The sequence below is a fragment of the Megascapheus bottae genome, chromosome 2 (genome assembly GCF_031878675.1).
Source record: "Megascapheus bottae isolate mThoBot1 chromosome 2, mThoBot2.hap1, whole genome shotgun sequence".
NCBI classification, from domain to species: Eukaryota; Metazoa; Chordata; class Mammalia; order Rodentia; family Geomyidae; genus Megascapheus; species Megascapheus bottae.
Window position 1 is genome coordinate 31,720,834 of NC_143510.1, and position 13,647 is coordinate 31,734,480.

At 39.0% G+C, this 13,647-nt stretch overlaps 1 protein-coding gene across 1 annotated transcript in view; it reads right to left on the reverse strand.

Annotated features, from left to right (window-relative positions):
- The window catches only part of LOC150066643 (cadherin-related family member 3-like), a 54,806-nt gene extending 42,082 nt beyond the window's left edge, over positions 1–12,724 (reverse strand). Inside the window, exons 1-4 of the mRNA XM_090355384.1 lie at positions 12,682–12,724; positions 8,705–8,901; positions 7,537–7,708; positions 5,394–5,482 (exon numbers count right to left, since the gene is read on the reverse strand). Coding sequence (XP_090211510.1) covers positions 5,394–5,482; positions 7,537–7,708; positions 8,705–8,901; positions 12,682–12,724 — 501 coding nt within the window. The remainder of the gene's footprint in view (positions 1–5,393; positions 5,483–7,536; positions 7,709–8,704; positions 8,902–12,681) is intronic.
- Between the last annotated feature and the right edge of the window lie 923 nt (positions 12,725–13,647).

Sequence of the window (13,647 nt, forward strand, 5' to 3'; positions counted from 1 at the left end):
GTTGCAAACACAGAATCCTAATATAGACTCTGAATCAGTAAAGTTCAAGAGTGAAATGGATTTTTATTTACTAATTTTGCCCCCAAATATGTGTAGAAATGACATAATAGTGCCTTTTCCTTCCTTACTTCCTTTTTTCCTTCCTCCTCCCTTCATCCCACCCTCCCAGCCTTTAATTTTATCTACATAGTGTGCTTTCTCCTTGCCAATGAAAAATAACATTCAAAATATAGATGTTATTCAAAAGATACCCTTTTGTCTCCCCTCAAATGATTGCCCTTTAAAATAATCCATTAAAAGCAGATATACTACCCCAAATTGTAAAGCAAAAATTTACATATTCTGGTTTCCACTGCAATTGACTCATCTTTTTTTCTCCTCTTTAATGTTTGTTTTACAGCTGAGCTATAAAATAGGAATATATAATTAAAACCTCATACCCATAATTATAAGCTCTGCTGCAGTGTAATGGTTGAGCCTTTTGATGATTCCATCACTAATTATGCCCTTTAGAATTTCCAAATATCGCTTTCCCTTAAAAACCTGATCATTGTCAGCTTTCAGTCAATACACTTGACTGAACAAAAAGTATTGTTTATTTGCACAGTTAATCTCTGGTCTAGATTGACTTATAACTCTTATTTTAGCAAAGAGGGAAAATAATAAAACCATACAAATAGACATATATTTATCATTAAATGGTGTATTTCTTTCTCTTTCAAGGGCTACCATAAAACTTTCAGAAATTGTTCCTTATTTAATACTTAAAAAATCTCTCTGACAAGGTACTAGAATGTAGATTTAACAGATTACTTCATTATACTTAACACCTAAAAGTATATTAATAAACGCAGCGCTAGTGATTCAAGTTTGTAATCTTAGCCAGTCAGGGGGCTAAGATCTGAGGATCACAATTTGAAACTAGCATGAGCAGAAAATTATGAGACTCATATCTCCAATTAACCAAATAGCTGGAAGTAGAGGTGTGGCTCAAGTGGGAGAGCACTAGCTTTGAACAGCAAAGCTCGGGAACAGTGCCCAGGCCCTAACTTCAAGCCTAGGACCAGCACAATAAAAATAAAAGAGAAAAAAAAACAGTGGAAAAGACCTAATAAATTCTGAACAAGATCATTCTTTCCTCACACCTCTTATTCAGAAGTAGCTACATTGTCCCAAGAAGTATGGTTTTTAAAGCAGACTTAAATTGAGATAATGAACTCAAACTTCCAAATTTACTTTTGATAAAAAGAAATAAGTAAAAAACTATAAAATCATTCTTTTGATCTGCATTTCCTTTATAGCCAGAGATGTTGAATATTTCTTCATGCATTTATTAGCCACTTGTGCTTCTTTTGCAGTTTCTCTTTAAGCCATTAGCTCATCAGTTGTTGTTTCTTTGAGGGCTTATTTGGAAGGGGGATTAATTTTTTAAGCCCTAAATGTATTTTGAATATTAAGTCTTTGTGTAATACACAATTGGTAAAAAAAAAAATCTTCCCCCATTCTGTGGGCTATTTATCTTGTTAGCTATGTCCTTTGCCATGGAAAAACGTTTAAATTTGATGTAATACCATTTATCCAGTCTTTCGCTGATTTTCTGTGATTCTGGATCTTTGCTGAAAGTTTCAACCTGTCCCAGGAATCCTAGTGTTTCCCTACCCCTTCCTGTAATATGGTCAGGGTATTTGGCCTTACCTTGAGGCTACATGAAGATCTAGCTTCAATTTTCTGCATGTGGATAGCAAATTTTGCCAGTACCATTTGTTGAAGAGGCTGTCTTTCATCCAACATATATGTATATATTTTTTTTGCCAGTCCTGGGCTTGAGCTCCGGGCCTGAGCACTGTCCTTGGACTTTCTCAAGGCTAGAGCTCTACCACTTGAACCTCAGCACCACTTCTGGCTTTTTTTTTCTATATGTGGTACCAAGGAATCGAACCCGGGTCTTCATGCATGCCAGGCAAGCACTTTAACCACTAGGCCAAACTCCCGGCCCCCCAACCTATATTTTTGGCTCCCTTATCAAACATTAGTTGGCTATAGGTGTGTAGATTGATTTCTACATCTTCTAATCTGTTCCATTGGTCCTGAGGCCTATTCTGTGCCAGTAGCATGCTAAGGACATTCTTAAGAGAGGAACACAAAGGCTAAACCTATGTGCATGTGATCATATAAAATAATGTTATCAAAATTAGCTCCAGGAAATGGAAATAGGAGGTATTTATCCCTTTGTTGCTGTTTTTCTTTTCTTTTCTTTTTGTCTTGTGTGTTCATTTATCTGCCTTTGGGAGGGTAAGGAGGGCACAGAAATGGTTGACAAAGAGTAAACAAATGCAGCAGTAATACTAAATACTATGTTGAAAATGAACTATACAATTTACTGGTGAGATAAGAGGGAAAAACTGGGAGAGAGCAAGAAAAAGGATGACATTGTTTAAAAAAGAATGTCCACTTTATCAGATATATGTTACTGTAACCCCTCTGTACATCACCTTTGTAATAACAATAAAAATCATGAAAAATATGATAGTATACCCCTGTAACCACAGCTACTTAAGAATAGATTGTTCAAGGCCAGCCTACGCAAAAAGTTAAAATGACTCATCTCAACCAACAGGCAAGGTACCATGATTTGAACTTGTCATTCCAGCTACACAGGAGACGTAGATAGGACGATTACAGTCTGAAGTTAGTCCCAGACAAAACTGTGATGTGTTATTGCAAAAATAAAGCAAAACAGAACTGGGGGCATGGCCAAGGGATAAAATATCTGCCTTATAAGCACAAGGCTCTGGGTTTAAACCCTAATATTCAAAGGAGGAAGAGGAGATGGAGGAGGAGAAGAAAGAAGAGGGGAGAGGGAGAGAAAGAGGGATGAGAAGGAGGAGGAAAAGAGGACAGGGTGGGAAAGGAAGAAGGTATTTTCTCTGCCTCACAAGGTGACAAGGACTGATGTGAGGAGGATGTTGAATAGAGATGGAGTAGAACATAGAGAGTAGAAACAGAGTTTGAGAAGCCCCAGGGAGGCTCTGGAGGACCTCTGTGGAGAGGAGTCCATATAAATTAGAGACATAATCTTTAGCTTATTGATCATAACAAATAATATCATAACAAACAGTAACATCATAACAAATCAGTAACAATATCATAACAAACAGTATCATAACAAACAATAACATCTAGTTTTAGTGTTTAATATGAGAATTCAGTGTTGCAAACTATGAGCCTGGCTGGCAGTAATGGCATCCTCATCATTGTTATCATCATCATCTTCATCATAACCATCAACTAGGGTCCAAAACAGTGCCATGCTCTTCTCCCACATTAGGATTAGCTATTCTCTACCTCTGTATGAAATCTCAGATGAATGACAGTGCTTACAAGTTACAGGACTGGAATTACACATCTGGCCCAATCTATTGTGTCAGAGGATGTGTGTAGGAGTGTGTCTAAATGTAAGTTTCCGCTGCCTTTGTCACTACTGAAATGTCATTTGGTAGTTGGCAAAATTTACAGAAAATATTACACAGTCCTTCCAAATAGAGTCCAGGAACCAGTTCTCTTCTGAGAAAAATATAGGTCCAAGCTGAGACACATATAATGAGTATGAGCAAGCATTTGGGGGACCATCATTTGAAATGAATTACTTGTGCTAATTGGATAGTAATGCATTCTGATTGCAAGTTAGAGTCCTAGCCACGCCCTTCTGGAATGTGATGTGTTTCCCACCCTAAAATGTCACCACTGTAGGTGACTGACACAGAGAACCCCAAGGAAGCAATTGCTGTATGTATCCAGTTCCTGGGTGGCTGGAGCTGTATGGTTCTGGATGTAATACTATAATCTGGAAAGTGTTGATTTGGAGCAATATGCATGATTAGATGGCTTAATTATATGCTGTAAGGGAAGCTGTGACCTTTCCAGTTCCATCCTGGAGGAGGCATTGTATTACTGGGAGGAGGAAACAAGTGTGTGTGGGAGAGCTAGACAATCACAATGCGCCTTTGTGTAATTATGCAAGTACATTCAATATTTTTTTAAATCTAGACAGCTGGGCATTGCTAGCTTGTACCTGTAATCCTAGCTGAGGTTGAGATCTGAGAATCAAGGTTCAAATGCATCCTGGACAGAAAAGTCCATTAAACCCTTGTTTTTAGTTAGCCACCGAAGGACTGAAAGTAGAAGCATGACACAAGCTCTAGAGCACCAGCCTTGAGCAAAAACGTGAGGAGACAATGCCCAGGAGCTGAGTTCAAGGCTTAGTATTGGCACACACACACACACACACACACACACACACACACATCTAAACAATATCTTAGATAAGAGTGGCCATCTATTGCCTAAAAAAATGTGTAAGAATTGAGCAAGGATCTATAACATTACCAGACACTTGCAAATGTTGAGCTTACTGCATCACATTGACATGACCAAGTCTCCTTTTTAAGCTACTTTGGGAAACAAATCCAACATTAAAAATTTAACACATATGAGTCTTGCCTACCAATCCTTTATCTAAAAACATAGTGGCTAATAATGAGACAACCATCCCATATGGCATCAAAAATTAAAATAGTAATATAAATCTTGCCATTTACAAGAGGCCTCACATTTTTTAAAAATGATTTACACAATCATTGCATTGCTTGAATATAATAAGAAAAAGCAATAGGAGAGAAAAGAAAGCAGGCAGGGTCATTCGTCCAGTTTTACAGATGAAATAGCAAAGCAGGCAACGTTGAATGATCTGCATTATTAAAGTTAGGACATGGGGCAGGGAGTTTGGCCTAGTGGTAGAGTGCTTGCCTAGCATGCACAAAGGCCTGGATTCAATTCCTCGGTACCACATACATAGAAAAAAAAAAAAGCTGGAAGTGGTGCTGTGGCTCAAGTGGTAGAGCTCTAGCCTTGAGAAAGTCCAAGGACAGTGCTCAGGCCCTGAGCTCAAGTCCCATGACTGGTAGAAAAATTAAAGTTAGGACATAACTCCAAGTTTGTTTGGTACCAAGCCACAGTTTCTTCCCCCTCTGGGATATCATAAAGCCTGAGGATGAGACCTATAGTTGGGAAACAAATTCTGCCAAAATGCTGTGTTGTTTCTCTACTGCATGTGTAGCCAAGATCCCCAAGAATGAAATGAACGGCTTGGCTTGGCATCTTCTGTGCAAAGTTATCTAAGGGTTAGATTGAGGCTCCCTGTACAGAACAGATGGAGTTCACTAAAAGGGAAACTAGACGACCCAGACCCCAATCATTTTCCCTTCATAATTGAGGAAAAAGGTGTCTAAATAGTGGATATAAATGAATTGATTGTCTCTATGGCTTTATATTTGAGTGCAATCACACATAAGATAATTGTACACTGATCATTTTTGTTCCAAAATATAAATTACCTCCAAATCAGCCTCCTCTGGGTCCTTGGCTGTTGCTCTGTAAATGGCTGTGCCCAAGGCAATGTCTTCTGGAATATAAATCTCAGTAACTGCCAGGAAATGAAAAATAGATATGGTTGAATGAGTTCCATTGCAATGAAGACGTCAAACTCTTCCTCCAATATTATAGTTTTCACGAAAGTTAAAGCATTGTGCTTGCTCAGCACAGATGTTTGCATAGCATGAGTTGCATGAGTTCATAGCATGAGTTCCATGAGTTCCGATTACATTATGAATAATAATGATAGGTATCACTTATTAAGTATTATGAGTCAAGCCTAGAGGAAACAAATTTACATTTAAATAATAGCATTGTTGGACATTTTTGGCTGCTTATTAATTGCTAAGCACTTAACATCACTGATAATTTTATTATTATTTCTATCTTAGTGAAGTTTTCCAAGTATGGATTGCATACGTGAGGTTATACAAGCTAAAACATTAATAATTATTTGATTCATTTATTAAAGTTTTCTGTTTCCATAAAATACGGGATGCTGGTAGATAAATCCAGGCCTCACATACTATAAGGACAAGCTCAACCATTGGGCTACATCCCCAGCTCTGAATTTTTTTCTGTTTTTTGTGCCAGTACTGGGGCTTGAACTCAGGTCTCATGCTCTTATTTGGATTCTCATTCAAGAATGGTGCTCTCCCATTTGAGCCACAGCTCCACTTCAGGTGGGTTTTTTTTTTTTGCTGGTTAATTGGAGGAAAGGGTATCTCAGTCTTTTTTGCCAAGGCTGGCTTTAAAAGAAGCCTCAGATATCAGCCTCCCAAGTCACTAGGATTACAAGCATGACCTACAAGCTAGTGTGACACACCTGTGTGCCTGAGAAGGCCCATCCCTACTGCTGCTGCTTACCCCTGCTGAACATTTTTGCCAAGGAAGTAGAGGTATTTCTTGACAATAAAGAAATCCACAGTCTGCTCGGACCACAATCTTAACAGTGGGCTGGTGCATAAAGAAAAGTTCATGGAAAAATCTACAAACAAAAGTATGTACTGAGCACACCTTTTTAAAAAGTCAGAAGAGCATAATTAGACCTTGGATTTTCCCAGAGATTTATCATCTGTTAACTGACACTCACTGAACACCTACTATCATGCTTGTCACTTTAAAACATTTCACCAGAAAGCATCATCAAGTCAAAGTTGACATCTCAGTTCAACCAATCAGAAATTGAGGCTCACACAGGCAAAAGCAATTCAACCTAGTTAGTGGCCATTCGAGTGTTTGACCTTCACCTGGTCATGTTTTATAATAGATAGCTTGAGTTATCCAAATGAAGAAACTGAAAGTCTATTAGAATGGGACAGAGATGAGAGGGTCAAGATAAGAGGAGTTGAGTTCCAGTGGCTCATACCTATAACCCTAGAAACTCAGGAAGCTAAGATCTGAGGATTACAGTCTGAAGCCAGTTCAGGCAGAAAAGTTTGAGATTCTTATCTCTCCAGTTAATTAACAAGAAAACCAAAAGTGGATCTATGGCTCAAGTGGTAGAACACTAGCCTTGAGTAAAACACTCAGGGACAGTTCTTAGGGCCTTAGTTCAAGCCCTAGGACTGGCGCGTGTGTGCGCGTGCACACACACACACACACACACACACACTCACACACACACACACACAAAGAGGGGAAGAGGAAGACAAATATATGGTGGGGAGAGAAAAGAGACCTGGTTTTTGACCACACAACAAAGATTATAAATTATTAATTAAATAATCATACAGATAAGAGAATATTTAGTTCTTTAGTACAGTATAATCAAACAAATAAGTAGATAATTTTTATAGAAATCGTTTTACTACACACGTAATTTAAAGACTCTCTAAGTCTTCAACTTTAATAATGGGAAAAGGCTTTGAATGTATGTTTAGTGTTGTGAACATGATCTAAAGTAATTCACTGAGAGCTCTTAAGACAGTGCTTAGCATATAGGTAAGGCCATTAAATATCAGCTTGTTTAATCAGTACTGAAGTTATTAGTATTTTCCACATCAGGCTTCCAGACACGATGTCCTGAGAGCAAATCTGGCAGGACACATAGCATACATCTAAGACCAACAGAGCCTTCTCTCTCCAAGGGAAGGCCCTCAGTACCTTGAGCTCCTTGGGCAAGGGCTCCAGTAAAGGTGGGCGGTTCATTCACATCTTCAATCTGAATGAGAATTGTCTGGGATGCTGTTGCTCCTTGGTTGTCTTTGGCATAAATCACCAAGGAATAGAGTGTCACTGTCTCAAAGTCCAGCATGGGTACTCCGGTGGTAAATAACTGAATTAAGAAGAGAAGAACAATGAATACCTGACTTTCTAGGGATGTGTGTACATACATACATACATACATACATACATACATACATACATACATACGCACACATATATGAAAGTTTTACGCTTATCATATAGATATCTAATACCAATCAGTAGTTTGTTCTATTTTGTTTCCTGAGATCATGTCTCATTATGTTATCCAGGCTCACTCCGAACTCCTAGGCTCAAGTGATCCCACTATACCTAATTCAGTCAGCATGTTTTTTCTTTTTTCCTTGGGGCAGGGGGGAAGAAGGGAAAGTGTCTCTCTATGGAGCCCAGATGGTCCTTGAACTCCCGACAATCCTGTCTCACCCTCAAAAGTGCCGTTCAAACAGGCTAGGGGTCAGATTTCTCTTCATGTAGTTCTTTCCCCAAAAAACCTAACTAGGTCAAATGCCTATGATAGGTGCCAGATCTATGGTCCTGTATTTCATGGTTTTTATCATATTGAAAAATCTATACTTGTGCTTGTACTAAATTTAAGGTCTATTGCTATGCTGCAAACCATCAATAGTTATGAGGGCATGTCATTGCCTAAATATGACCAATTATGTGTTTGGGTATGTGTGTATGTGCACGTGTGTATGTGTGCCAGAAGGTGGCATTCTAGCAGTTAAACCATGCCTTCCCTTTTATCTTTTTGTTGGTTAATTAGAAATAGGAATATCATAGACTTATTTGCCCAGGCTGGTTTTAAACCATGATCCTCTATTTTCAGAGTATCTAGGACTATAGACATGAGCCACCATCGTCTGGCTGACTCAATTTTCCTACACATCCGTAAATGAAATGGATCTTGATTGACTTTTGGAGTTTTGGAACAACTTGGCATATTATAGCATTCTGAAGAATGAAAGGCAAGTAAATTACCTGCTGCAGAAGGTAGGTAGGGACGACAAATTCATTTTATAGCCCCCTGGTACCAGGTGCTAACACTGTTTACCTGCATACTTACATCCCAGAGGTATGTGAGCCTCTGAGCCAGCACAAATGGATGTACTGCAGGACTGGCATTAAGAATCACAGGGTCTCCAACCAGAGATGTGTGAGGTGAGACAGACACATGGACCACAGCAACCCGGCTATGTGCAGAGGCATTTTCTGGGATAGGGCTGGCATTATCAATGGCAAACTTTGGAGCAGCTAGAACATCTTAAAGAAAACACGAAATTTCAGATCTATTAAGTATTTTTTGAAACTAGGAAGGAAAAGTACAATAAATACTGAGCTCATGGGGTTTTTTTGTTTTTCTATAAGACTTTTGAAAATTAGTTGAGTTGGCTTGGTAGATTCAAGGACGTGAAAACTTAGCTTATGTGCAAGCTCATACATTAGCCTGCCATGACTGCCTGGCTGCTGGCACAGACATGAGACTTCTGGCTCAAAGATAAAGGGCTTCATTACTAATCCAGTATGCTCTTCATCTTTGCATTCTTTCCCTGGCTCTCAAGCCCAGGACTCAGAATCCAGGACCCAGTGGATGCTCTGCATATTCTGAATTTGCATTTGGAACACATTTGAGCTTTAAAAACACTCTGTTATTATTTTTGAAACAGGGTCTGGACAACTCAAGCTGTCTTCAACCTCCCAATCCTCCAATCTCAGCATCCTGCATCCTAGGATTATAGAAACACATTGCCACACCTGACCCTGAAGCTTTTAAAATGAACAAAAAGCCCCTTGACTTTTGCCTTGTATAAAGTCATTTTTATTCTACAAGATGGCAAACAAGTCATCCTTTGTATCAGAAGGAAACAAACATCTCCCTTGCAACTTAAATATCTTTGGAAAGATAGCCCAGAATAAAGACAGCCAGGGACTCTGCTCACAGTGTGTGCACAAATGCAAAAGATTCATGGACAACTGTCTTCCAGCAAAACTCCATCTCTTTTTCTCATTAGTTTGTTTCTAAGTTTTTTTGTATGTATAACAGGAACTTGATGCCTACCCCTTGTCTCCATGTTCACCTCTGCATGTGTTGCTTACTGAGCACATTTCCTACTCTATCTATGGAACAGGTTGGCTTTGAACCCAGAACAGCTGGAGTGCCACAGTCAGTGCCCCTGGAAACAGCTGTCACCCAATGGGTCATCTGGATGTGGTATTCAAACACCTCAACATTCTCACCCTTCTGGCTGGACAACTTCACAGGGCCTTCTACACCGGATTCCTGAGTTCCTCAATGGATCAAGCTCTGCTTGCCCCCGAAATAACACAGATGATGCACTCTGAATTCATTGCCTGCCATTCTTGTTCTTTGTTCCTAATCCTCTAATGGATCATTCCCAAGATCACCTCCAAAATAGATGACTCTGGAGTCCTTTTTTATGAAGTTGACTTCCAAAAGAATCTGCACCAAGGCAATGTGATAAAATCATCCTTTGCAATGCTCAAGAGTGATACCCTCCTATAGCTCGTGGTTGCCATTGACAACATGGACCTTGAGGCAAGTCACCATTCTTGTAGATGTTATCAGTTATTTATAGGAAATATGAGATCTAAGCATCTCATCAACATGCTAGAAAGCATCATGGAGATTTTACTTTCCTCTCAGTCTTAGGATACTCATCCTTTACTCTCAGAATCATAAATTTGTTTTGTTTAACTTTCTGATGACAATAGTTACACTCTGATTTTTATCCAGTTCTAGAAGGGACTGATTCTAAAGCAAATGGTTGAATCCAACAGTTAAGTTGCTTTATGAAGTCACCTCCTGTAATCATGAACCCCCCCCAAAAAATCAGTTTAGAAAAATGGGTTGTCCCTCAGTTGATGAGTGGATCAACAAGATGTGGTAGTTATACACAATGGAATTCTATGCTGCTGTCAGAAAGAATGACATTGCCCCATTTGTTAAGAAATGGAAAGACTTGAAAAAATCATATTAAGTGAAGTAAGCCAGACTCAAAGGAACATAGGCTCAATGGTCTCCCTCATTTGTCATAATCAGTAGAAACCTGGGGCTCTCAGAGCAGAGATTTGCAATAGAGCAAAACCTAGATACATAAGGCCATATAGTATGATGCTAAATGAAAGGGCTTCTAGGATATAGAAACAAAAGCCATATAATGAATGATTGTTGTCCTTAATATACTATGTTATCTCTCATCTCTTTTTCTGTCCCTTGGTTATCTCATATTGTTACAGTATCTCACTTTATCTGATATATTGGATATATTTCTAATTGGTTATTTGAAATTGGATAAGGAAGGGAGGAAAACAAGATGAGGGGTGGGGGTAAGGAGGAGGGAAATGGGGACCAAGACATGAGAAAGGGTATCAAGGTATGTGAAGTAATGCACCTTCTATCTGGCAAATATAATGTAACCCTTCTATTAATTATGATAAAAATATATGGAAAAAAAGAAAAATGGGTTGGTTTAATCATTCAAATGTTACATTTGAAAATTTAGGGCCTTGTTTTTTTTTTAATGAAGCTGTAATTTGTGTTACTTTTAATCAAATAATATACAAAACAAAAACAATTTGATCTCCTAAACATTCCTTCTTAGCTCAATTAGTTACTGCTTACCACCAAACTCCAAAAGCACTTATTGTTAAGTTTTTGGTATTTGTCTTTCCAGAACTTCCTTGGCCATCTGCATGTGAATGCAGATATATTTTTGTTAGAGTACCTATACTGAGGCTTTGATTTTATGCTCTACAATCTCACTTGGCATTTTTTTTTCATGACTACTACTCTACCACTTTACCTACACCTCTAGTCTAGCTTTTTGGCTGGACTTTTCTTACTGGGTTGCTTCAAACCAAAATCTTTATCTCTCAGTCTCCTCAGTAGCAAGGATAATAGGTATGGTCCACCAAGCACCCAGTTTAGACAAAAATGTGGGGGTGGGAATGCAATATTTTTAATTATCCTGAAGTAGTTGTCTGGAGGGGTTTCAATTCAGCATGTCAGTTTATGAGTATCATGAATCTTGGTCAATGTTACCTCTTTTATAATTCTTCCCCATCTCTCCCAACTCCATCCATTCCCTCAATTATCCTAGTTCTATTTTACATATATATCTTGAATATTATGACTACATTCACCTACTATTGTTTTCTCCATTCTTCTCCCTCTCCTTGATCTCACAAAATATCACCACTACCACCACCCCTGCCAATCACAATTGTTCCAGCTGCCTGGTATTCTGTTAAACCATAATTTAGTTCAAAGGAGTTATACTTTTGGAATCTTCCCCTGCCTAGGACCATGCTTTAGTTCATGTGTTTGTGTGTGCATGCCTATGTTCCTATATTAGTTTGCATATATATATTATAACATATATACAATTCATATCAGAGAGACTATGTGGCCTTTGTCCCTCTGAGCCTGACTTATTTCACTTAACATCATTTTCCCAAGTTCATTCATTTGCCTGGAAATGTCATATTTTTCCTGGTGAATGAGTACAATTCCATTGTATATATATGCATATATAATTTTCTTAAAAAGATCTTGTTCGGGACCACCTGTCCCTACCCTGCAGTGCATAATCCAGCCCTGCCTCCTTTTTCTCCTGGTTCTGACATTCACAGTGTAAGCCTGGCACCAGTTACCTTATCCTCAAACGACCACCATATGCATCACATATAGTCCTTGCTATTACAGATAAGCTCTCATAAAACTTTAGATCGCTTGAATTTCTTCAGTATGGTCTCCTAGATGTGGAAATCTGGCTCTGAATTCACAGATTTCAAATACTGGAAGAAATGGCCTATTGTCTTCCAAAGAACTTGCTCTGATCTTGCCTGTATCAATATCATTTGAGAAAATATTTTGATTGACATGAGCTACTACAGCCACAGGTCCCATGAGGACACCAATGACTAACAGTCAGAAGGCATAAAGAACACAAAAACCAGGCAGAATATTATCAAAGAATGACTTCAAAGCTCTGTGAATCAAGTGCAAAAAAAAATACTAACCTGAGGCAGCAACCAATATGAGAAGTAAATGAAAACAGGACATGATTTACTGAAAAATTTCCTGGTCTTCCGAGACCCAGTGCTCCAGACCCTGCCTTTGCCGTCGCTACGGAAGATCAGTGTTTTGTTCACGTCTGTCCTCTAGTGCAGCTGAGGGGGTTAAGGGGTAATCCTGTCTCCAGGCACCATGTACACATCTCTCCGTGACATAGTTCTTCTGGAGAAATCTGTAAGGTGACACCTTCTCTTCTTTCTCTAAGGGGCTAAGCACTAGTGCCTTGATTTTGCTTTGGGACCAGTTGAAGAAGAAACCCTCAGTTTAGACTCAACTACAAGAGTTTTCCTGAGTTCCTGGTATAGCTAGGGTAGCAAGATTCAATTGGATTCACCTTGGACACCTTCACTTTCAAAGGATTCTGCTTACTGGTGACTTCAGGTCACTGAAGTTCATTGCCCTCCCTGCACTGTGTGCTCATCATGGACCCAGAATCTCAGCTTACCAAATTTGCAGAAGGTTTACATGTTGGTAAGCACACCAGATTAGAAACAAGATACAAAAAACACAACCTAAACAGTGGCTAAAAGCCAAATGAATGCTAGAAAGTCTGTTAGAAGGTAGAGGAGCAAGCTTTAGGAGCACTGATGAGAAGCTTCTGTTTTCATGGAAACTTAACACAAAAATAGTCAGGGCACCATGAATTGGTGGCCCACAAGCTATCCATGGCCTACAGATCTATATAACAATCTTAATGTGGCGTAGCATGTGATAGGCTCAGTATTCCACAGTGTTCCTCACCTCCCACCTCACTTTAGCACATCCCACTGGTTCTCATATTTTTCTCCTTGATACCTGTGGTGATGCATGTTTGCAATCTCTGATTCAGAGGTTTCAATCAATCGCTGTCTCTATAGGAGGCCACTGTTGTTATGGCTACTGAAATAGGATTATGCAATCTCATATGTGTT